General features: G+C 30.4%; 1 protein-coding gene across 1 annotated transcript in view; it reads left to right on the top strand.

Annotated features, from left to right (window-relative positions):
• LOC106476702 (midasin-like) overlaps nt 1–27,467 on the top strand; it is a 236,786-nt gene that overhangs the window by 149,505 nt on the left and 59,814 nt on the right. The window contains exons 42-58 of the mRNA XM_022381378.1: nt 6,371–6,638; nt 8,632–8,791; nt 9,526–9,642; nt 9,909–9,993; nt 10,888–11,011; nt 11,934–12,082; nt 15,274–15,476; nt 16,037–16,338; nt 17,458–17,608; nt 18,173–18,410; nt 19,017–19,180; nt 20,519–20,680; nt 20,884–21,032; nt 21,908–22,269; nt 25,944–26,099; nt 26,463–26,665; nt 26,990–27,198. Coding sequence (XP_022237086.1) covers nt 6,371–6,638; nt 8,632–8,791; nt 9,526–9,642; nt 9,909–9,993; nt 10,888–11,011; nt 11,934–12,082; nt 15,274–15,476; nt 16,037–16,338; nt 17,458–17,608; nt 18,173–18,410; nt 19,017–19,180; nt 20,519–20,680; nt 20,884–21,032; nt 21,908–22,269; nt 25,944–26,099; nt 26,463–26,665; nt 26,990–27,198 — 3,202 coding nt within the window. The remainder of the gene's footprint in view (nt 1–6,370; nt 6,639–8,631; nt 8,792–9,525; nt 9,643–9,908; nt 9,994–10,887; nt 11,012–11,933; nt 12,083–15,273; nt 15,477–16,036; nt 16,339–17,457; nt 17,609–18,172; nt 18,411–19,016; nt 19,181–20,518; nt 20,681–20,883; nt 21,033–21,907; nt 22,270–25,943; nt 26,100–26,462; nt 26,666–26,989; nt 27,199–27,467) is intronic.

Here is a 27,467-nt window from a genome sequence, read left to right as displayed (position 1 = left end):
AACTTTGTCTTCAAAATAAGGGTGCGTCTTATATTCCGAAAAATACGGTAATATAAAAACAAATCTGAAAAATAGTCACAAATACTGTTTAATATTTACAAACTGATTAATTATAAGTTGCAACACTTCTAACCGGTCGCCAAGCGACATCCAATCAATTCTCTGTGCTCTTGAGCGTCTGATATATCAGTCTTCAGTTCTCTTTGCTTTTATACTGTATTTTGCCACCAAGCGACAAGATTACAAATCAACTTGTTTATATAATGACACAGCACCTTGAACACGGCCGTACGATTAATAACGATCACAAGAGCCTCAATACCACCCAGTGTCAGTATTTTGTGTTACAATCAAACGGAGTGTGAGCCGGTATTATGCATTTTCACAAAAACTGTTTAATATTTGATTAATTATAAGTTGCAACACTTCTAACCGGTATCCAAGCAACATCCAATCTATTCTCAGTGCTCTCGAGCGTCTGATTTATCAGTCTTCAGTTCTCTGTGCTTTTACACTGTATTTTGCCACCAAACGACGAGATTATAAATCAACTTGTTTATATAATGACTAATAATTATCACAAGAGCCTCAGTACCACCCAGTATCAGTATTTTGTGTCACAATCAAAAAGTATTACTCTATTAACTCAAACGAGGTGTCAGCCGGCATTATGCATAACCGCCAGAAAAAACTCGACTAAATGATAGAGGAAAAGACAAGTAAATGTACGTGTAATAATTATTAATAAAAACAGAAAGGAATACCATCTCACAAACTTTCTATTTATTGTAAACTTGCTATATTACCGGTACCCTAGGTTTCTAAGTAATGAGTTGGGGGAGATCTTTTAATTTTTAGAAACTTTATAGTTACATGGAATTTGGTTTGGTGATTAAGTTTTTGTAACCAATTTATTCTGTCATTTCAAATAAAACTTGGCCATTTTAAACATAATTGGTACTTGATGTCACGCGCTGAAGTAATGCTTATTGATTAGGGAAAGTACGCATGCGATTTGAAGGTGGGGTTTGTTTAGTAGTAATATTTTATTCGCTTAGATGTAGTTACGTCACAGGTCAGTCTGATATGCAAAACTAACAACATGAAAATCAACATTGTAATATTACAAATATCGCACTCGTCAACTTTTGATTTTGAGAGAGGAAAACAGTTATATCACAGCCAAGTTGATTTTTATTAGATCGATATACTGTGTTAGTTTTCGTTTGTTTGTAAAGTAAATACCGGCTGTTGTAAAAAATACATGATATTCATTTAAAACATTTATTTCTCATGTTTTATACTCTTTTGTATTTGAGTGTGCATGTATACAAAGATAACAATTATTGAAACATCTACGGGAGAGGAAACCCCTACTCTACAGCTTCTCTCAAGATAATACAACAGTTGTGTTAATTTAAACAACTAAAGGAAATAAAACTCAACATCATCATCTCTCGTTTTTTTTTTTAATTGTAAGTCGAAAACAAAAAGTGGACAGAAAAAAACTAAAACTGTAGGGGTGCAAACTACATAGGAACAGAATAATATTATCTTGTGTGGGTCGCATTTCCCAAGGATACATTGTATTTGGATATTTTTGTTTTTTGTGTATCCAGTTTTGTCTGCCGTTTATGGTCAGTGCTTTTTGTTCGGAACGTGTGAGTGTATGTATGTACATGGTCTGCATCACTGGTTCTGTTTGTTAATAATACATAGATTACAGATAAAATGCTACATCATGCTATAGAAAGTCTCTTATCTTAAGTCTTAGCGTGGGAAAAATAATTTTCCTATTATGTCAGGTTACTATTGTGAGGATGTTTTTAGAATAATGGCCGTACTCGCCGCGGTGATAACACAGCAACTGAATTAATTTTTCGAGAGGATATGGCAAGTACGGTGAAAGTAATATTTTCCATTGTTACCCCGCGTTAGGATCGATGGAGCTTTTACCGCAAATTAAGATAAGAGATAATTATGCAGTTTACTGTGTTCCATTACTGTCGTTGGAGAACAAGTTCCACAATTTTGGTAGTATGTGTGTATATATATACATGTGTATGTACACATACAAACTCACACATTACCCAGATCAGGAAAAGCAAAACAAAAGTGTTAATAATGATATAACTTTTTGTCACAAAATTTTCAAAAAGAGATATGTGAATGTTGGTTGAAATGCGTAATTTGTTACACACGAAAACTTTTGAAGTGCAAGGTCCCTCCCTAGTGATTGTTTGGCGTTTATTGGATAGTAAATAACGTTGAAAATAAGAGGGGCAAGTATTTGAGAAGTTACTTATTGCAATTATATTACAGCCCTTTAAATAGCTTTTTTTTGTTGTTAAGGGAGTACACGTCCAAAATCGAATCAAGACGTAATTCTCTCATTGTGAGTTTTCTTGAATTTTTTGTAGTTAAAAACGACAATAATATGCGCCTTGCTACAGTAGAAAAATAAAACATATGTGAAGAAAGTTTTGAGACTGGCGTTTTTGTAGGGCCGAGCGCATCCCATTGGTTAGCATGCTTGACTGTGGATCCAAGGTTCCTTGGTTCGCGCCACGTTACCGCCAAAAAATCTATAAAAAAAATTGCGCACCACAGTTTGACGTCAAAATCCCACTATTCGACTAGAATAGCCTACGAGTTCGCGGTAAATGTGTTGTCAAGCTGCTTTCCCTTTAGCCTATCACTTGAAGAGTAGGAACGGCAAGGGCAGATCGTCTTCGAGTTTGCGCGAAATTCAACAAACAACAATTAACGACTTTTGTAAGATTGCGGTATTGAATTTATAAAACATTAAATTTGGAAGTATTTATTTTTGATCATAATATGTTGTTTGTTTTTGTTCACGTGCAATTTCACTGTAGTAATAAATTATTGCTACATGTTTTGTTTGTTGACTTTGCTGGTCTAGTTACACACGCATTTGCTGGTCTAGTTACACACACATACACATGATTCTATCCACTCTGATTAATGAAGCTAAAACTTAACTCGCTGCCAAAATATTCGCGATTTGTTCACTTGATTTAGGGATATTTTCTCTGATGAACGAAAACTGACAGTTTAGTTATAGGTATCTTGGGCTTTGTGGTGTAAGGTTTACTCGTCCGGAAACGACAAGGTTAGAAATTCTTAATTACTTATAGATCGTGATTCTCTTGGTTGATAATTAGAATACATTTCTTGTTTTTAAAAATTTTTTAAAGATCTTACAAAACTCTTGTTGAGAAGTTATTGTGATACCTTAGGGTTTGAACGAGTAAGTCGGGCCAAAAACTGTATTGGAAATGCCACCTTCGTTAACAAAATATTCATGTATTTTGCTCAATGATTTAAAGTTGGTAACATGTTGTATTCGTTTGACATGTAAATTTGTGTTTTATATGGTTTATTAATGTATATAGTTGCTATCAATTACTGTGAACAGGGGTGTGCTAATATCCAATTGTATCATTTTGAAATAATAAAATCTTAAGCCACCATAACGAATTCATAAATTCCATTTGATAGGGTCAAGCGTGGTTAGGTGTTAGCGTTCGTGGACTGTGAATCCAAGAGTACCTGTTTCACGGTTAGTTGTCGTAAAAATGCGCTCGAGACTCATTCAAGACTACTTCGAATTCCGTGTTTAATCAATTACGTGATTGATTAAAACCATAGCTGTTTGCTACACGCGCTGTGTGCTGGAGTTTTTCTTGTCAGCTGACATGTTATACGTAGGTCAACTGGTTCTCAAACGGCGCGTTCCATTACTCTTGTGCAGTACAGTCTCGATACCATAAATCAGCCAATATACAAAGATTAAACGTTAAAAAGTTTCTTGCATTCTTCTTCTTGTGGGTTTTGTTCAGGATAAGTTCAATTTAAAGCATTGAAAAACGGGTACTTGTGTTCCATTGAAGCATCTCATAAAAAAAAGTATTATACAAAGACGTTGAATTACACATTTTGAAGAATTTTTTTCGAGAATTTAAATATATAAAACGAATATAGGAAACTTTCACGTTTTTCATCTCAAAATTTAAAAATAAATTGTGAATCAAAATTGTCAGTGTAAAATCCCACTTAAAAAATGCAATTAGACCAACAATATAGTAGATTGGGTATTTTCAACATCATTGATTAAGGTGTGAGGGTGAAGCACCATATAATTTACAGTAACTATGAGACATGACTTTACTATATCAAACAATCCTACTATAATTTGAGAGAAGTTTGTACCTGTCAAATATGGTTTAATCAACTAGGAATGATTCAGGATGTGTCAAGTAGTTTTCTTTTAAAATACATAGATTTCATACATCCAGTGCTGGCTAAATACAGATGTCAGTGGGGAGGCCACTAGGAATATTGATGAGATTTCTCCAGTTTTCTCTTTCATTACACAGAGTCTACATACAGTCTATGTACTTTCAATCATTACTGGCATATTTAGGAGAAAAACATAAACACAATTTATTTTCATAACTGGTAAAATATAAATTTTACAATCGCATTTCATTTTCAGATCCCATTAATCATTTGAGGAATTTCTTTTTCATACATTGTTTATACATACTTTCAAGATAGACAGGAATATTAAGTGAGATGTTTTTAAGTCACGTGTTACTTATTGCCTTTTGATATAAAAACAAAACAAGAACTAACACTTGAAATGAAATGTTACTTAAATAATTAAGCCCAGTGAGCATTAATAATTTTATTCTTACGTACTTCCAATCTTTGTATTGCCACTGGCATGTTTTGGAAATTATTTTCATAAATCTCTCGCTGTGCATCACACGGGTACATCTGTTAGTCTGTTGTAAAGAAGCATTAAATACTTAGAATAATACAAGTTGCTTTACTTTATCATGACTGCAACAATACATGCAATTACAATGTCATAGCTGTAGCAGAGTAACACTGCGTAAAATAACACAACTTGTATAATGATGAGTAAACTGGAAAGGAAGGCAACTGCCTGCTGTAAAAACACAAATATAGAGGGCGACATTTCGAAAATCTCTCGTCTTCAGGTCAGTGTATGTATAATATTATCACAACTGTACATAGGATAACAAAACCTGCAGTTACATTATCATGACTGTACACTACATAGAGTAGCACACCTACTAGTTACAGTTGTGGTATGTAGATATTACAAATCTTATTCTCTGCTACTATATGTCTATAACATGGTAAAAACATTTTTAAATTTTGCAAGATTTCTCATTCTGAATTGGGTAAATCTGAACAAGGATTCACTAATTCAACCTTAGAATTAGATGCTATTCTCTATGGCATATATCCTACATCACTCTGGGTGTGAGGCTAGTCTTCAGGCCTATCAGTTTGAGCATAAATACTTCCAGATTGTTTCAATCTAATTTGTGATTGGTCAGCTATAGAGAAAATGTGATTTTCGTATAGTTTTATCTCAGCATTGAGAGAGTCAAGACTGACATGTGCTGTGCTGTATCTTCTGTCCATTGTTTATTTTTTGCTAAATGAACTATTATTTTGATTTAATCTTTTCTGTAATCATAAATAAAATGTGATTATTTTTGTGTAGGTTAGTCTGGACTCTTTCATTTTGCCAACAGTAATTCAGTTATATTTTCTTTCATAAATAAGACCTTCAAGCCTTTTGTTACAGGGGTGGTCAAATACCCTTGTTTTCTATATTCCAAGTTCCAGAATACCCTGTACGCATAGTAATTCAACTGCATAGTAATTCAACCTGTAATAACAGGAACAGAACCGTAACACTAGTAATTTAACATGTGATTACAGTATCACAACTGTACACAGTAATGTAAACTGTAATTATGTATCACAACTATACAAATAGTAACTTGTGATTACAGTAACACACCTGGTAATTACAGTGCCACACCTGTAGGTAGATTAACACAACCTGTGCAGATTGCAATGTTTGTTTAATAACTGATTCATTTGACAGGATGAGAGATAAATTGCAGCCTGAGTTTCCAAATGTATAGTTAATTTTTGTACATTGATACCAAAATGGAATTATTAAAACAAACTTGATATTTTATGTACAGAAAGATTTGGAGATATTTATTAACACACACCTATAATGTGATTATCATTCATTATGATCCTATATTTATGTCTAAACATAAAGAAAAGTGATTTTTTTTATATAAAGAAGTATCCTTTAAACTTATTATGATTTTTATTATACTTTTATGAGTTTTAAAATATTCTTAACAGGCCCATTACACATTGCTAGTGGGATAATTGCATTAGGATATTTTAACCATAATAGGTTATTCTGATTTTCATAGCTTATCCTTCTATAAAATATATTGTTGGCTTGATCATTTTGTCTTTTCTCTTTCTTTTTTTTCAGGCTGATTTGACACGCCCTATAGAAAGAATTAGTCAAAGCGTTGAATTGTTACTTCACCAGACTGTTATCTCCTTACTCCTTCAACCTAGTGGTGATGAGCAGAATGGTCAAGCTCAAAAATTACTACTTAACTGGGCAAACTATCAAAAACTGTGTCAGACTAGAGCAACCATTGTAAATGAAGAGGAAGTGAAACTGCTTAAGCAAAAAATAGTTGTTCTTAAAACACTAATTCAAGACCTTGAAAAATGCGGAGTTAGTAGAGAAGGTGTGTTGTAAAAAGCTGTCCAAAAATGCATATCTTATGAGAGTTTCTTCACCAGAATGTTTTGTACAGAAAATATTTAAAGTAAATATTGTAGTTTAACAGAAATTTGTATTACAAAAAAATTGGGGGGGGGGGTAGAAAAATTTTTTTGGTTTTTGTTTTTTTCCTATGAAAAAAGCAGATATTATGTACCAACATTTTTAAAAATATTATGTCATAAAATGAAAGACAGTTTACAAAATTCAAAGAATTTTGAATTTCAGGTAGCTCTTGTGATGTTTTTATTTTTATATTTTACCACTAGTTGCTATTCTGTAAACTAGTCATATTTACAAACAAATACTCAGATTAGAATTATGTCCTGTCTTTTGACACGAAACTAACTTTTCTTGGTGAAATTATTTATTATTTACTCTTAACTCATGAGTAACTATTTTGAAATTAACCAAAACAAACTCTTGAAGTCTTGTTTTTTGCACTTAGTGGATGGGGTGATAATTTTATAAACAAAATTTATTCCAGAGGAACAAAAAAACATGATCACTATGTCAGAGTTGATAAAATGTTTAGAGATAAAGCTCAACTAGTAGTCTTAAAATGTTATAAGTATCCATTCTCACATACAAAATCAAAACATTCTCAGTGGCGTTTCTCTTCTTAAGTGAACAGATAACATTTCCTGATAACTGTTTTTACACCATATGATGAATAGTTCAGTTTTAGTTATTATCAGATTTAGATGATACTTTGTTTATCATGTCTATCCATTCCAAAGCAAAATGAATAATAACTTAAAACCACTTCCTTGCTTATTTTAAGATGGTTCATAAAAGTCTTATCTTGTATACATTTATGTAAGTAATTTCTTACTTGTCCTTAGAATTACTGAACCATTTATGCACCATATTGCCTGGGAGTCATAGGGTCCCTAATACCATAAGAGTCATATACAAAATACTGTTAGTATTGTAATTAATCTCATGTTTCATTTTGGGTTTCTTATTTTTGTTACATAGAAAATGGTTGATTTTGCCCAATTGTTTTGGTCAGTTCTTTACACTTGAACACAAGAACATAAAATTACTGAATATGATGATGCAATATGTGTACCCCACCAATGGTAAATCTTATATAAATGGCTTGATAATTTGAGGGTTAAGAGCAAATTGGAATGTATCACCATAGAAGCTTTCCCAAATCTGAATATATTGAAATCATAATAGTCTATTTCTGTATTATAATTGGTATTTATGGGAAAAAATCAATAATTCTTCACTAGAGGCTCTGATTTCGAAATGCATTAATTTACAAATCAGCATGTCTTTTCAAATCTTCTAAGAGCTATGCTCCATAAGTTGCTTAATAGGTTCTTAGCACTGAACTTACCACCAGAAATCATTTACACTAGATGGGGATCCATATATCTATTAAAAGGTTCTTTCTAACACTGAAATTTGACAAATGAGTTTATATCCCAACATATTAAATGCAACTAACTCCCTGTATTCACCATGATACATGTTAGGAACATGTACTGCATACTTTTGCAAGCCACTATGTGTGCAAGAATATGTATTTTATTGCTTACAAATGTATTATTCAAAAACAACATAACTAAATGCAGTTATGCTTGTGGTATTTGCAATCCATAAAGGACTAACTAAAAGGATCATGGCAAAAAAACACATCTGCAATCAGTTACTTTGTTAGGTCTAAAAGGAATATTTCCTAGTGTTTTACTGGGGAGCATCATACGAAGACATATTTTAAGTTAATGTATCTGACTGCTAGTTAAATGAGATATTTATTTCCACAGTATAAATTGTTGATAATATCCTTGTAGTAAAATATTTGCCAATTTAGGAAGCACACGGGAGCTTATTTTGGAATTTGCTGATACTGAACAACAAGTAAGAATTTTAAGGAACATGCAATTCATATTTTAATTTTGATTAAAATATAAAATGAAATTTTACTTTTTTTATTCTCATAGAACTGCAAGTTTTGGTAAAAAAACTCACAGAGTTGGAGAAAACCCTTGTCACACAAGGAGTGGTATCCAGTGGAGGAAAGTTTGAATGGGTGGATAGCATCCTAGTGTCAGCTCTGAAGAATGGTTATTGGCTGCTCATTGATGATGTAAACTTTTGTAGGTGTGTTAAACCTTACAAAATATCAGTTATGTTTAGGAAAACATTAAATACTTGCTGTAAACTTTTGTAGGTCTTATAAAACCTTACATGATATCAGTTACATTTAGTAAAACATTAATTACTTGCTGCAAATTACAGGATCCATTTTTATACAGTTTAATGTATTCTATAAAAAATGGATGTAGTCTGCTACAATAAAGGTATTTCTGTAGGTATAAAACCTTTGTTTCCTAACTTTTTGGTTTTAAAGCTTCTAGTTATAGATATCTTAAGGAAAGAGCTGTGTTATTCTATTATTGTAAAAAAGATTTTTTACAGACAAGCTAACACAACTTCTTGCATTGTTTAAACCTTATGTGTTTCTGATTTTTTTTATTAGTTTTAGCAAATGAATAATAACTTCACATGGATGTTACAATCTGATTTATTATTACTCAATTGTGTATCAAATTTTGTGCAAAAAATATTCATTTAGGCTTATTTGACAAAACCTATTGACTTAACATTTTCTAGCCTCATGGTTTTCTCAAGAATGTTCAGCTATGTCATAATAGAACCTGTTAGCTTATATTTTTATGGTTATTGACAATATTATAGATAGGAGAATTGGCATAAATCAAAATTTCATGCCCACAAATTATTGTTTACAGGTATAATCTAATATTATTTGTATTGAAATAGAGTACTTAGTCCTCATGTATAGTTTATATTTATCAAGTGATCTCTTCTTTTAGTCCTTCTGTTTTGGACAGACTGAATGGCTTATTAGAGCCTGAGGGAGTACTGATAATGAGTGAACAGGGAGTAGTAGGAGATCAAGTCCCAGTCATTACGCCACACCCAGACTTTAGGTAATTTTTTTGTCAAATGTAATGCAAAAAAACATCTTTTAACATAAGTCATACATATTCTTATTAATATAACTCAGCAATACATTTACAATATATGTAAAGTACACACTTATCAAGTCAAATCATGTTTATATCTAAAATAACATTCTTGTGTTACTATTTGTATGTTGCCAGAGATCGATTAGGTATTGGTTTTGACCAGTTTTGTTACAGGTAATGTCATTTGGTTTTAATATTTGATTTTAATACTATATTGATTTTTACAGAATAATTTTGTCTATGGACCCGAAGAATGGTGAAATTTCAAGAGCCATGAGAAACAGAGGAGTTGAAATATACATGTTAGGAGAGGTGAGTAATATACCCAACCTACACATTAATGTCAGACTATTTTAATAACATATACCATGTTCATAGATGAGTCTATATATGTATAAATGAATGTGTGTGTGTATTAAGATTTTTCCAAAAATTTTCTACCTCGAAATACTGACGAAGCATAACCAAGTAAACCAATTTTTGTAGATCTTATACACTTAAAGTTTCTACTTTAGCATGAAGGAATGAAAAATTCATTGATTTACATAGTATTTTATAGTTTCAAAAAAGTGCATGAGAGAAAATTAGCCTGAAACTGGTATTGCTTATAATGAAGTTTGTATGATATACATAATGTCACTCAGTTATTCTGGAATGCTACAATTCATACAAGTTTTCTTTGATATTCATTATTTAATTTGTCATTAGTTGAAGCTGTTTTAAAATTACAATCGTTACTTTTTTATGCTGAAATCTCACTAGTTTATTAGTCAGTTATTTTGAATACTGGTATTTTATCAATGATATAATCATTAGTGTTTCATAAAAGTACAGATTTATTACTTTATAAATATGATATAAAAATAATCAGATTGTGATTTTATGAGAAGATTAATCTGAGCTTACCATTTTATTCTCATGTTTTTGCACTAAACTGTCAGTATTAAATACATAATAATTGAGGTTTTATCTTTTTTATTTACCTGTTATTTTTAAAACCAGGTATTACAGTGTTACATAGGTGATGCAAATTAAAACTAATTATTGATACTCAGGACAACTAACAAGAAGCATTTTGTACATGAATTGATTTATGTTCTTTGGTTGTTTTTAGAAAAAAATAAAAATAATAATTTGATGAAGCTTAATCTAAAGATTTTTGTAAACCAAAAATAGCAAAATCTATTTTAATTTTCTAAATTTCAGGAAGAAGGTGGTGGCCCTGATTCCTGGGACATGAAAGTTTTGCTGAAAAGTGTTGGATTAACAAACTCTCAGTTACAAACACATCTTATTATTATTCACCAAAGTATCGTTGATAGGCAAAAAGGTAAATCCTAAGTTTAAATGCATCATTTAAGTTTTTTTCAAATTTGGTCTTATTATTTTATGCAACTCATCTATAAAATATTATTATTATAACTGAACTTGTTCAGATTTAGAATTTGTTTTGGTATATATTTTATTAATATTTGGATAAAGTAATAAAAAAAGAACTAAACTGCTAACCCTAATTTACATTTTTGCACCCCTTATTGTAATTTTTATTTTGTGATTAGAAATGTGAAACTTCCCACTGTATAAATAAAACTTGTCAACAGATGAAACAAAGTTACAAATCAATGTCTTTGTACATGCTTGTTACATATTTCTAACTCGTATAATTTGAAATTGGTGGTCTCAAAAACTGTAAGGTTCAGCTCACTGCATTTTTAAGTTTACAGTTTGTTTCAAAATCAATGATACATAAATAAAAGTGTGTGATTATTTTATTCCTTGCAATTTATTTGCAGCAGAACTCCATTTTTCACTTGTATGGAATGTAAATTTCTAAATCTTTAGTTCTGGTGTCAAAAATGTAGAGACAATTTAATATCAATTTCTTTAACAGTAATCTCAGGCCTCAGCTTGTGAATGAGCAAATTCTCTTTTATATGAAGATTTTGTTCATCATTGCCCTCTCTAAGATCTTGAAGAAATTTAATTAGACAAAAATGATACATTCTCTTAGGGCATGTTCAACTAAACTTGATTCAACAGAGGATCTTAAGTTAGCATGTTCTTTCACTTGTGTTATATAATTTTTCTTCTAATAGAACTGATGTAGAGCTTTGAATGTTTTGTGTTATTATGCCATATTTTGTGAAGTAGATGAATCTTTCTCGTCTCAAAGACCTTTTAATTTAACCTTTGCATAAGTAATATTGATATGTAGCAGTTTACTGAATATTAATATATACCTTTTGTTGTAGGATTTGAGAGACCAACACTCCTTGATCTTCTACAGTCAGCTGTTTTGTGTGGTCAGCATATTCAGAGAGGAATTGACCCATGGTCAGCTTTGCAAGAAGCTTGTGAAAGTGTATATGTGAAAGGTCGATTAAAGCATACTGTCAGACAGGTACTTTATTTATATATTTGCTATTTCTCAAATTGTATACTGGACTTGACAAAATAACTTTATATCCCAAATTTCAAGTGTCTTCCTCCCAATTAAGTGTTCTTCCCCCCCCCAAAAGAAAAGTAGAAGATTAAAAAATCCATTGATTGATATCAATACTGTATTATTCATTAGTAATTAAAGTAAAGGGCTGAGCATGACCTAGTGGCTAGCTTGCCTGACTGTGGAGCTGAGGCCACATGGTTTGTGTTCAGTTACTGGTTCACTCATTTTAGAATTTAATTTGCATTCAGCCAGACTTTGGGACCATATATGCATTATAAGAGTGACAGTCAAATCCCACTGTTTGGCATGAAAAGAGTCAGCTATTTGTCTTCCTTTGAGACTGTCACTTCCAAATTATGTATTTATAGGGAAAACAGTCCTTGTATAGGTTTTGATTACTTAAATTCCAACAGACAAACAAATTAGAAAAAGTCTGATGTCCATAATCTGGTCTTCTCTTGAATACGTTTAGCCATGGCAGTGTGTTGTGGCCAATCCTGTATTGCATTGGCCTCCATACAGTGCTTATGGTCTCCTATGCCTTAATGAATCAGAATAATCTGTCAAAAAACATTCTAAGAAAAGCTAGAGATTTCTACAAAGACATTCACATCAGTTCAGTTAAAGAATGATGTTTCATTTTATCATTAGTAAGAAAGACTGCCAAAAATAGCTGGAATTTGATTTCCTTCCTTCAGAATTTCTTTTAACTGTACCATAAATAAGTTCAAATATTCATTATTATTATTATACTTGGGCTTTTTCTGTTTTTTTGGGGGGTAGGTGGAAGTAACAACAAAATATAATGCTTATTTTCTTATGGCTTCATTTCATCTTTTGAATTTTGGTATTATGAACCATGATAGTGTTCCATAATAGGGATTGCACAGGAATTTTCTCAAAACTCTTATAGGACATTCTGACACAAACCACCTTAAAAAGCAGACTTATTATTGAAACGATGCTCAAAACCTTCCTTTTCAATAGTTAAAACCACCCAAACATTTATAATAAGCAAAATAAGTGATTTCACGATTCTTAAACAAAATCAAAACTTGCTCTTTTGTTCATATTATTATTATTATTATTAGTAATAATATTAATATTATTGTTTCATAAGTCTGCTGCAAAATAGAGTAAGGTGTTGGATGATCTTATCAGGAATATCATTTTACTATTTACTCCTCCCCACAAAATTCAAATCCTTCAGGGTTAATGGAACTGAAACTTAATAGAGATGGCTAGTCTTTTGACATTATACATACACATGTTTACAAGGAATGAGATAACAAGTTATTTGTATGTTTAATCTGCAGATTTTTCTCTGTGTGAGATAGGGTTTTAGGCATTTAATAAAATCAGTGTACAATTCCATGCATTGTTACAATCCATTTGTGTATGTATGTTAATGGAAATAATTAAGAAAACGTGAATGATACACATACAGGAGTTGCAAACAATGTTAAAGGCAACTAGATATGAGCTTATTGATGTTACAAAACAGTATCAAAAAATATATATAGAAAAGCAACTAAGTTGTACAATGCATTATTATTTTGTATGTGACCCCTTTGTTTCATGCAAAGTATTACATCTTGTTCACAAAATGCCATACATTTATCTATTTATGACTACAAAATCTTGTTCCAAATGTCCTGTATTACTCTCCACAATTCAGCCATGTTGTTTTATTGACCTTTCCATTTTTACATAAGTCCGTACAGCCTCATACTTGCAACTGTTGCAAGTGTTCCATCAAACTTTTTACTGTCAAAATATCATTTCAGTGCATTTGCTGTATGCTTTGAATCGTAGTTTTGGTAGAAGACTGTGTGGATTACTGATATTGTAGATGTTGTATATTGCTTATGATACTGTTATTTTTTTTTGCTATCAAGCAGTCATTAATTGTTTCCAAACAACTCAAATTTGAATTCTTCTATAAGAAACACATGTTTTCAACTTTACTCATTCCACTCCTTATGATCTGATGTCTGGTTCAATCATTTTGTTTACTTACCTCTCCTCAGCAGTGGTTTTTCAAGCAGCTACACATCCATTGAGACCACTTCATGCTAACATGTGTCTTATTGTTCTCATGAGTTATTCATTCCTGTATTTACAACAGGATCATTAGTAAGATCTGTACTTGACTATTGTCCATCTCATAAAGAACATATTCTGAGAGGCTAGCATCTCTTTTGTAGAGTTTACGTTTTCTACCTCATCAACTTCAGGTATTAACTGTATCAGTTCCACATACCATCTCCAGAGTCTAGCATACAGCTCCTACTGAGACGTGGTATAAGTGCAATTTTTTGCATGAGTATCCTTGACAAACCAAAACTTTAATTCCTACATGTGTGCTATGTGTGTATTCAATCCTGGGATCCATAACTTGATCACACTACTGCTGTTACTGGGCATAGTACTTTTAAAGGCTATATACTGGTGTGGCCTTTTCTGATTTATTGGATGACAATTATTCACAGTTTAAACTATCAACACATGACTACTGCAGTTTGTCTTCACACAATAAAGAGGTGGCATTCCAGTAGTATTTACTTTTTATACTGTTTACATTACCATTTCTGTTACTGTATATGTGATTCAATCCTTACCCCATGTAAGAAACAAAGAATTCCATACATATAAGACAGACATCTTATACCATGGCAAAGATTGAAAGGAATAACATGCCTGTTTGTGTGAGGCTCTCTTTTTTTTTATCTTATTGCTGGTTGTATATGTATGTATATAATTAGATGTTAAATATTCCATTATTTGTTTAAGTTAAAATTGTTCAATAATTTCAGTGTTTGACAGAGAATATTTATTGAGGATGAAATTAATGTTCTGTAGTTAAATTTGTATCTTATAAAGGGTATTTGTTTAGATTAATATTGGTATTCTATAATTCTACTTCTGTTTTATAGAATTAATGTGTAGAGGTTAACTTGGTGTTGTATTATTTAAATACTGTTTTATGGAAGGGATTTATTAAAGTTAAAATTGATATTATGTGATTCAGTTGCTGTTTTATCAGAGGTATTAATTTAGGTTAGCTGTGGTATTGCATAATTCAAATGACTTTTTGCAGAAAGTATTTGGGTTAAATATTCCAGTGATTGCTTCTGTTTTTATAGCAAGCAACGATTATTATCAAAGACTATATAGAGAGCCATTCAACTCACAGCTTCAACACCATACTTCCTGTTGAGTCAAACCACGCCATCACTACCATACTCCCTGTTCAGTCAGGTTGTTATGACAGCTGCTTTGCAAATATACAAAAAGAAGGAAGTTTTTTGGTGTACAGCTTAGAAGAGCTTGCTGAATCCAATTCAAGGTGTTTTACATATGTATTATTCATATTTAACCTCTAAATATTCTGAAATTTGTATTAAAAATATTGTTTAGTTTCCCCAAATATAACAATACACAAGCAGTTACCTATCATTTTAATGTATGTTAAAAAATCAGATTTAGAATATGTATAACTTTTCTCAAAGTTTATAAGTGCTACAAAATGTTTTATAAAATTTGAATCACTCATTAAAAAAATAGATATAATTCATGATTGTCAAAACCTTGTGTGTGTTCTGCACTGTTGTTCTTGTTTTTTAGCATGCCACAACCTAGTTTTTCAAACTTGTATATACATTTACAGACTTCAGTTTACCTTTATTTTTAAAGATTCACAAATAAAGAAAATTTAACAATAATGAAGCAAAAATTAGGGTAGTGTTTTATTGGTACAGTGTTTAAAATATCTTCAAAAAATAAGGTGTAATAAGGAATTCTGTGTAAGTAAATATAATTTTCATTGCCTTTTTATCAACTGTACACGTTTTTAAAATAAAACCAATTATAGTGAATTAGTGTAAAGTGTAATACTCTTTCTTGAAGCTTTCTAGATGCTCCAAAAAGTGTCACAGAACTGAGTTATCCAGTAGAAGATAATGATGACTGGCAAGCAGTTCTTTCAGTGGGAACCTTAATTTTCTTGGAAACAGCCTCTGCAGAAGACTGGAAACTCCGTCACAAGTGGTTAAACCATTTACTAACATCAATGTGTACTAAGAATTTAAGAGAAAAGCATGAATTGCTGAGTCAGTTGATGGACTTAAATCAACATTTAATAAATACCTTTATGTCACCCATTGTGGAGCAGCTTTCACATGTAAACAGGGAATTTGTTTGTGTGGCAGGTATGATGTAAAATGTTTCTATTTACTTTTCATAAGCTCAAATATTAGAAATTAATAAATAACAACTTAGTCTTAAATCAATTTATGATTAACACTTATAATTACTGATTAGATTAGATCACATCATAATCCAATGTCTTACTGGTGCACCAGGTAAATATTATAGTTAAAACCAAAAATTACATTCTGTGGTGTGCTTCAACACAGATGATTAAATATACTTAAGGTAACTTACAACACCAGTTCCTTCAATATTGCAATGTTAGTGCAACATGCATTGTTACTGTAATTGTATTTAATCATCCATGTTGATGCACAACACTATGAGGATGCTGAGGAAGACACTAGTGTGGTTGAAATGTAAAGCAGAATTCTGACCATAATATTTATTTTATGAATTAATAAGTTCAATTGATTAGGCTAGCTATATTTGCATACTTAACATTCACTATTTTGGGAGCTTATTGACATAGATATTCTGGATTTTAGCATTTCTTTAGACCTGAGTTTTGTAAGTTAACTATAATCATCATAGTTTTGTTACTGTATCTGTGTAATGACAATATATTTTTGAAATAACTAATATGAGCTAAGATAATGGTTATAAATGACAAACTATATTCTCAAAATTTGGTGTTAAAGTACTGATTGTTAGCTGATGACTTTTACAAAAAATTTTGGTTATTTCACAATAGGAAGAACAGATTCCAAAAACTTTTGCAGAAACTTTAGTTTTGAATTATAGCTGGTAACTTAGAAACTGCAACAGGTTACACCTTTTTTTTTCTGTATAAAGGCAAACCATTTTGAAACTAAAAGTTGGATAAAACCAATTTAATAGCACTGCTGTACATTGCATTAGGTAAAAAATATAAGTTTAATAAACCTGGCATGCAAATAATATATATGTATATATATGTGTGAGAGAAGACGTGCATATGTGACATGGACATCATAATTTTATGATTTGGTATATACTTTTGAAAAAATAACCGATAAGGCAGTTTTAAATTTTTAATTTGTATTCTAAAATGTTGTAAAACTTGCATTGTTTTTTCTCTGTTTTCTTCATTCTTTGTTGTTGAATATTAATTTTGATGATGTATATTTTTGTTCAAGATAAATCTATAAGAAATTCAGTAGAGCAGCTGCCACTTGACTTGAGACATTGTCCTTCACTCCTAAAGAAACTGCAAGGCCCAATTGGCTGGTTCTGCCCTAAGTCACATTTCCAACATCTAGAATTACTGTGTACATCAGCAGCAAATAGGTGAGTTTCAGAATAATCTAAACATGGATTTATTTTCTTTTTTTGTAATGAGCCCTATCTTGTGATTTACTTTATACAAATGAACTTTCATAAGAAGACAAAATTAAGAAGTAATTTAATAAAAATGGGTTTATGCCATATTGATATTTTGCATCTAGTTTTATTTATGTGATGTAGCTTTTGACACTTCAATAGATATATAAGGTTTAGTGAAGAAGAGCACTATATATGTTTAAAAAATGGAAAACAATAATTCTAAATATGTCTAGAATAACTAAAATTATATTTTGAAACAATGCTATGGAATAAAACTAAAACTGATTACATATATCAGAATACAAGGAAATTTCAGGTGAAAATAGAGAAAACAAATTAATAAATGGATAAAAATCATAATTAAAAAATAAAAGTACATTAACATATGATAAATAAGAATGATTTAAAGATTGTTTTGATAAGCATGTATTTGAAGGGTCAGTTGTTCTGCTTTATTTTAGATTATTTATAAAAAATCCAAAACATACATTTTGCTATTTTGCACACTAATATTTCATTTCTCTGTAGGTTTTCACTTCTTATGTGCTTCTATGGCAACAACACCAGAAAATACATACCCACAAAGATGGGTTTCTCATCTTTGTTTGAGGTATCACAAGCTGTTAGAGAAGGACACCTGTCAGTGGATACAGTGCCTCATCCTGTCTTGTGTCATCTTGTTCCGTTTATTTCTCTGTTCTCTGAGAATGTTGAAAACTTCCTTAAATACAGTAGTCAGTCATGTAGTAACAGTGATTTCTGGAGGGTAATAAATACTAATTTGTGTACTGCAAATATTTCTACTAAAATTAAACATTTTTTGACACTGTTTTTGCAATGAAGTATTTGTAGTTTGGTGTTAAAAATTAAGACTTCAAAAACAATTTAAAATATATAATTTTGTAAGACAAAATGAGATAAAAAGTAAATCATGTTTATAGAGTTGTTCATAGGTATTGTAGTGATTGCCAGTTTTAAAACTTAATCTGAAAATTCTATAATTTATGAAATTTCTTATAATTGATAGCATGGGATTGAAATGTGATTAACTTCCATAAAATATTATGATAATGTGAAATTGACTTGAGATTCAAATGTCTATAAGATATACAAGTTTTGACTATCCGGCTTTACTTTTGATACAGTTTTGGTACATGTAGATTGTACTTCTATTTTTATAATATTTTACAAACTGATATGTGTTTATTGTATTTTTAATATCATTTGCTCACTGATGAGGTTCAGATGGTGAGCAACAAAAGTAATACCAATAAATTCTTCAGTAGCATTAGCAGGAATTCATTCACTAGGAGGTATTTTTTTTACCAACTTTTAGTGGAGGAAATGATTTGCTGATTTTGTTCTTTTTCAGTGGAAAGAAGGCCTTCTTTTGTTTGACCACTTTTGCCGTCTTTGTCAAGAACATTACAAGCCAAAGATGCTATGTGTTCAACTGTCCCTTTTAGCTTTGCATTGGCACTGGATGAAAAAGAAAATTCTTCCATTATTTACTGTGACTGATCAGGCAAACAACAGGTAAATATTTGTTAATTAATAGTAGAAAGAGCAATAATTATAAGTTAACTAACAACAGATGCTTTGTTATAATACTTTAAGCAGGATCTATGATATTCAGATATTTTTTATCACTGATAGAAACTTGTGGTAAAAATATGGACAAAATAGACTGAGAAACAAAAAGCTGAAGCACATGAAGGATATCTTAACTTGTGTATAGCCTCTTGTGAGTTCACAAGTTGGTTTGGAGATCCATCAAAATCAATGTTTAAATGCAAGCATTGAATAAAACATCTTACTCAGCAGTAGGTTGTAATATGAAAGAGGAACAGAAAGTAGTTTAATTTTTCTAAAAGAAGCAAAATGTATTTATTCATGAAATACAAAAAAAATTAAATACTAAAAATGAAGATTAGTTAGTATGGATGTTTAATTATAGTAAATGTAGGAAATTTAGAAACAGTAACTTATAATAAATTGATATGTGTAACTTCTAGGATTTTTTAAACATACTTGTAATGTTTAAAATCCACCTAATTTAAGTATCAACTTGAGAAACATTTACTTCTCTCATTATTAAACAAAGATCAAAATATAATTGTTAGTTGATATTGTTAGTTGTTTTTAAATTGTAAGTTATAAAAATGTTGTCTAAACATGTCTTTCATATTTTACCATTATTGCCAGAATCACTGACCATTGATACAGTTATAAAATCCCACTTCCTTTGTCATACCTTAAAGTTGTCTAGAGAGGCAAGAGTTAACCACAAAAACAAAAGCATGACCTATACTTCCAGCATTTTTTTCTTATTTGTTTCTGAACATTTCAGCCAACATTTCTAGAGCATGTAGCATGCTCATTAAAACTAACAGCTGAAATGCTGAGCAGACAAACAAAAACATTTTTTTGAGATGTAGTTCATACTTTTGTTTTAGTATGAATTCATTATCTCAGTTGTTATTGTAGACTAAGAAATAACCTATTATAAATATTAACTAATAATAATGGGAGGTAAGAAATATGAGAACGTGAAGTAAACATTCAGTAATTAATTGTAATTAGCTGATTTGTGTAATTGCAATAACAAAAGCAAGGAATACTATTTTTATCCAGTTTTTGATGTTGTTGAAACTTCCCCACTTATAATTTCATGGGCTAACAAACATTTGCCATACCATTGTTATAAAGAGTATATTTCAAGTGACCTACAAGCATAATGGTTGTGAAAAATTATTACATCGATAATTTTAGTCTTGCAGTGTTTGGTCTGGTTCTCATTTATGTGTCTTGATAGTGTTTTTATCTACTTCTTTTTGTTTAAACCTTGTATATATATACATTGTGTTTGTATAGTTCATATCAGCAGCTGAATGTAATGGTTTCACATATTGAGGCTGATCTTGCCTTGAAGCTCCCTACACATCAGAAACTGTGTTCAAAAGTAAGACAGATTATTGGAACTCCTCATCCATTCCGGTCCCAGCAAGAAGCCAATTTATATTCAAAAGCAGTTCGGTAAGTAGCTGAAAAGTATTTTGATTTTCCGATTTTTGAATTTATATAATGTACTCAATAATTAAAGCATACTTGGATAGCTTGTTTTTCTTTAAGCATTTGTTTTATGGAGCTTGGTGATTTTACAGAAGAGAATGAAACCTAAAGTTGTTATATGATCAGTATAGAAAGAATAATTCACCACTGCTTCTCAATGTTTTAAGATTATCACAGCACATCCTGATATCTGAAAAAGATCTCTGTGAAGCAGGAAGAAACCTACAGATAAAAATAACCCTAGCACCAGACTGGATTGAGAAGCTGACTAAAGTTGTAAAGCTTGTCCTCACATCTAATGTCAACCTTGAGAAAGGTACTTAAGTTTCTTGCTTACTGTTGTGAATTTTCTATTTTGTTGCTAAATTGCTTTACATTAATGGTCTTTAAAGTTAAAGATACCAGGTGTTGTGCTCTTGGACATGTGATACTGATGTGCAAATACTACAACCAAATTTTACATTAATGTGTAGGTGTTGCTGTGTGGAACGTGTAATGACTCAGGCTACCAATATCCTTAACATTTGAACTAACCACTATATGCTTTTATTAAGTATTTATTCATCATATGGTAACCTTGGTATGACCTAGTAAACTTATATTGCCAGAAAAGTTTCTTTTTTGCATTATTTTTAGGGTAGATAATACTGACAGCTAAAGATGGGTGTTTAACTCAATTAATCATTATAACCAATTACCTATGAGCACTAATTAATGTTACATAAAATAATCAATTAATCAAAATTAAGATTAGAGCAATTAAAGTCACAAAAACAAACAACTAATTGAAACTTGTTTCCAGTTATTTCTGATTGTTTGAACTGTCTATGTAATCACAGTATTGCCATTATAATTTCTCATTATTATTTTAGAGTATTTCATAGTTGTTCAGCTTAATCGACTAGTGTCAAGGCTTATGAAAATAATCAACTAATTGTAATTCATGTTTCTGATTATTATTATTTTTTTTTTATTCTAACTATCCAAGTCTCATGTGAGAATAATCTATTAGTTGAACTTAATTGATTAATAAGCCCAGCAATTAATCAGTTAATAAATTCCACTAATTGGCCAGCTCTGCTGATAGCTTAAACAGCAATTAAACTAAAGAGAATAAGTATTTTGATTTTAAATGATTTTGTAGTGTTCGGAATCTATTGTAGTAAACACTAAAAGGATAAATTATTTTAGCACAAAAATGTTTGGAATCTGTTGAAGCTGAGATGCAAAGTTACAGTGTACTTCCTCTAAAAAACAACAAGGCTTCAACTGAAATAGCTGTAACTATGGAAAAAAGCTCCTATGGAATGGATGATTTTCAAGGAAAAGATATTTCTTCTAGATTGCAGCTACTTCCTCTGTGGGATTTTATTTTTGTGCTTCAAGAAGGAAAGATCTTAAAGCATGTAATACAGTGTTATCATCAAGGTATTGTTGATGTAAGAGACAGATACATCAGTGATATAAAACAGCTATTTCAGTATTGTTGTGGATTAGTATCAGCAGAAAACATAGCTTTGTTGAGTTTTCTAACTGAACAACAGCAAGTACAGGTAAGTTCAAATTCATGGCTTAATTATTTTGTAAGCAAGTTTGTTTTCCTTTTGAAATTATATGTCGATTGGCATTTAGAAATTATACAAGAGGCTCATATATGTATATATGTTGTAATTATTCTTAGAACAAGTTTTAAGGAAACAATCTTTATTTAGATAGGCAAGATGTTTTGATTGCTGGTATGATTATTCTCAAGTATGCAGGTTATAATGGTAAAAAGAATTTCTGTATTTAAATCAAAAATGTAACTGAGTAAACAATGTATTTAAAATATAGAATTAAAGTGATTACTCATGCATATGCATATCAAGTTGCATAGACTGATGGTTTGTTATTTATTTATTTACACAGAAAAAACTAGATGATTATAAATGTGTGGATGATCTTGTGAGAAAAATTTGAGTGAGGTTAGGAATGTCTGGTATAATAATGATGCAAAAAGATGTAAGAGGCATACCTTGGTGTTTGTTGATTGTGGGATTGTTTGAGTTTATTAATAAGGCTTCTCTGATTTTTCTTCTGTTAATTTCAGGTTCATGTTTTAGTACTGTGACACTCTGTTTGGAAAAACATGTGGTTGTCTTGTTCACATATTCTTAGACGTGAGAAGGGGTTTTTGGTGTTCTTCTAATTTAGTGTTCAAATTACACTTTATTTTGTAAATGTTTCATGGAAGTGCGAGTTTGTTACATAATTTTCTTATCATGTGTTTGATGTTTATTCCAGGAGTGAAAATGAATCTAGTTATGTTAAGGTTATATTTATGTGATAATCTTTTTCAAAGTTATGTCAGAGGTTTGCTAATCTTTTCTATAAATAGGATGTTAAACATTAACACCACATATCCCCCCCCCCTCTTCAGGCTTCAACACTAAAAATTTGTAGAAAAATGCATATTGCAGAAAATACATCAACTGGTTTTCTAATTAAGTAAACCATCAGAAACTTAGCACTCAAAAAAGCCTCATAAATTTATCATTTGTTATATGCACCACAGAAAATATGAATGAATAATTTACACAATTCTATGCTTCACTAACACAAACCAATTCTCTATCACAGTTGTTACACAAACTATTAAAAAATTCAAAAAACAATCCACAAAATGTAGAAAACCTAAACATTGGTGCTATGCTATATATATAAAACATTAGCATACATCTAACAGAATCTTGGAAAAGATCAACATACGTATATAACTTAACAAAATGACTAGATTCTTTTCTTTTCTAGAATGGAAATGAAATATATGTTAAGAAATTTATATTACAAATCCTCCCTTCAAGGAAACATTTATAAAATTTACAGTGTAGCTCTTCACATAGCTGAAACAGGACATAATTTGAACACTACATATAAAGAACACTAAAAACCAATTCCCACATCCATTAATATACAAACAAAACAACCACATCTTTTCAAAATAGAATGGCACTGTACTAAAACACAAACCTGAAATGAACCCTTTCGCATCAAGTAGGTCAAAGTGCACATGTCACAATCGTTTACAGGTTACATTCAAAATTCAATTAAACTGCTTTATTATCAATGTATATGAATAAGAATAAACATGGCAAAAAAACATAGTTAATAAATAAAATTTTAACATTACATAAGTTTTAAGTTCTTAATTTTATAAGTAAATATTTAAGAAAATCCTCAATCTCCCATAATATGAGAATTGTGATATTTCCTCTTTAGGTCTTCCCTCTTCTCTAATTTACTTACCACCCCTCTAAGAAGTACAGAATTTAACGTTAATTACTTATTATGATATAGATATTAATAAGGCAAAGTAATTTTTATGGCCTTAAATCTTATTTGTGTACAGAGCCATAAATCAAACCACTTGCCACACATATCTGTCACATCCTCTCTTTCACAAATTGCTAATGATTAATGCTGTATTATTTATAACCAATAGAAAGCTAGTGTTAATCTATCAAATGAAATATTATATTATGCTGTTTTCTGTACAGGGCATTATCTATTTTGTTGTTCAGCTCAAGTATTTAATCACTAGAATCATATTGACGGGCTTAGCTGAATTTTTAATGGCACTTATTGCACAGTTAGAAAGCCAGAAAAATTATGATAGTTATAGGACATAGTTTGCTTTTTGCATGCTATTATTCTGTATGCTTAGATGTTATTTAATGTAGTATTACCATCAGTATAATAAAAAGTAGGCTAAAAGTTTAATTGACAGGCAACAGCAAAAAAAAAACAAGTATTGTATTTCTTGTTTTTCATATGTATTCTTTATTTATCATTATGAAGGTAACTAAAATTAGAAACGTATTAGGTAAGATAATGAAATGATAAGAAGAAGAAAAAAATTCTTCACAGGATATGCTTGCGAGCAGCTCATACATTACATAATTCGATATGGTAACATGAGCTGTATGTTTGCCAAGTGATTTACAACTTGAGTAATGAGATTATTAGTTAGATATGACTCAAAGGTCAATAAAACAATGAAATTAAGTATAAGTAGTTGTAGTTTCCTGTTACAATTTGCAGTTATTCCAGAAAGAAAAATAGGGTGATTTAGATTTATTTCCTAATTTTATATATTGGTTATAAGATTGGTCAAATTGACCAACCCCATAGAGTTATGGTAGAGAAAATAACAGATAAAGTTTTTCTGAAAAATAAAAGTTTCATATTTATTTAAGAGGTCTTAGAGATTACATAAATGAAATTTAGAAATTTTTAGATGATGGAAAGTATTTTTAATCTTAACATGAAAATCATTTTACACTCATGATTTACACTCGGAGCAGTCAAGACACTGATTCTATATATTCATGGAGAAATTTTCATTAAACATTCTGATTTTTTGTCTACAAGATACTTGTAATGTTCACTGAAAGCTTGCCAAATTTTATGTTACGGAATCTATACCTTCATGGTTATAAGATCATAAAAAATACACAAACCTATTGCGAAGAAAAAATAAGTAAAGTTGTATTAAAAATCAAACAATCCCATATTATCAGACATCAAGGCACGAATCTATATCTTTTTGATCATTATTACTTCAGACATTCCTAATTATACCCTAATTTTCCTTATAAGATTTTCCACGTTTAGATTCATTTAGTTTGTTTTTTAATCTATGAAAATAAATAAATAAACTGTCAGTCCACACAAGTTGATATGCATACATGTAAGTAATTGCTATCACATCATTAGTTTAAACACAGTGTTTACTCATTGTTATATTGTTGATTTAAATACCAAAAACTTTCTTTACCATTAACGCTTATGTACTAGAAAATTACCACACTAGTGATTAAAACGTTGTACCTGTCTAAATAAATATTCTTCCTCACAATTTACTGTGAAAGCTGTAAACTATGAAACTACTAATCGATACTAAGCAAACTTAAACAAAGCTATGTATATTCTACTCATTACATTGGAATGTAATTTGGTTAAGCATGTAGACTTTCGTTAAGTTTGGTTCCCTAATTTTTCTGCTTTCTCATATCAGTAACATGGTTATCAAACCATAATAAAACATATTAAAAATTAAAATACTATAGAGTTGAAGCTTCAAATATACATGGAGATGTAAGTTGAATTTTTAGATTACTTAGTCCTTCATTTTATTACAATACATACTTGATTTCTTAAACTTTATACACAATGTTTCTTCCTTTAGCTTTCCAACATAGTGACTCCCTTATATCTTGAGTATTTTTTACACTTGCAAAAACATCAGTGGATTAGAGAGTGTATAAATAGCAATAGGAGACAAGTTACTGAAGAAGAACAAGAGACACTTGTCTGTGAAACAAATATATTGAAAAACTATAAGGTAAGACTCTAAAACAGCAAATATCATGTTAGGATGGAATTACATTATCTGAGTAATGTATTGTAGCTAATCATTTTGCTACTGTTGGAATTCCAGCTGATGGTCTTTGTGATAAATTTTAAAGATTTTTAGTTATGTGAAGAACGTAATAACATTTGCTTTCAACTTATTATTTCTGACATGAAGGAAAGATTTTCTTATTGAGAAAATTATACTTTTTCATGTTTGTATATGTTATTTTTCATCTACCTTTAAAACATATTTTCACAATTTATCAGATTTATTTTACAAATTTTAATCAAGCCATTTTAATTACTTGAAATACATTAGGAACAGAACTATTCATATGATTTCTATTGATAGAATGCTGTGACACACAACACTCCTGTTTTGCTTCTTTCCTATGAAACATTGCTGAAAGACAACAACTTAAACTTTTTGTCCAGTCATACTGTTCTAAATGTTAGTCTTGATTTGTGGGATGAGAAGGAAAAAGAGTTGGCTACAGCTGCTTGTGTTCTTTGGAGAAATGCAGCCACATTGGAAGATATGATTTCTTCTCAAAGGTTCTGTCACCTTTTATTTGTTTATGAATATTGTACTTTCCTTGTTTTATATTATTGCTTCATGACAAATATGGAGATAGCCTTTTAATCAATACCTTATGAAAATGTATTGACTTTGATGGTGAATTGATTTAGTTAATAACTAAAATGGAGTTCAAAAAATTGTTTTTATTGATTGACTTTTTAACATGTAAAAAAGTTATTTTATTGGTCATTTATTCTTTCCATGCTTATCTGAACAGTTTTTTCATTAAACTCTTTTTCAAGATGCTCCAACATTCCAGTCTCATTTAGTCAATAAAAGAACATTTTTTGTTTCAATAGATTGGAGAGTGTTGGTATTATAGAACATTGGTTCCATATACTACTATCAGCATTATGTCAGTATGCTCATATGGCACCCTTTGAATATCTGCCATCACAGGAAGATGTTGATATTTTAAATCAGAACATTGAACTACCACAAGAGTTCTGTGAGCTCATCAAAAAGTCAGCAAGTTCAATAACAAAATTAAAACAAACTAACATGAAAGGTAGGCCTTTTTTCTGCTCTTTTTAAAATAATACACAGAATAATTAACTTACTTTGTAGATGATTAAAAAAAGTTGTAAATTTTTCTTGAAACAAAATGGAAATTGGTAATTCCAAAAAAGGTATTATTTCAATAAAAAAAAGAAATTTTTAAGTCTAAATAGAAATAAATTGAACAATTCTTTTTTTTTTTTCTACTTGCCACTACTGTTATAAAATGTATATTTCTAGTGGTGTCTCAGACATTTTGTGAATAGTGTATTCAGAACA

The sequence above is a fragment of the Limulus polyphemus genome, unplaced genomic scaffold (assembly GCF_000517525.1).
Source record: "Limulus polyphemus unplaced genomic scaffold, Limulus_polyphemus-2.1.2 Scaffold158, whole genome shotgun sequence".
Classification (NCBI taxonomy): domain Eukaryota; kingdom Metazoa; phylum Arthropoda; class Merostomata; order Xiphosura; family Limulidae; genus Limulus; species Limulus polyphemus.
This window is presented reverse-complemented; position numbering and strand designations above follow the sequence as displayed.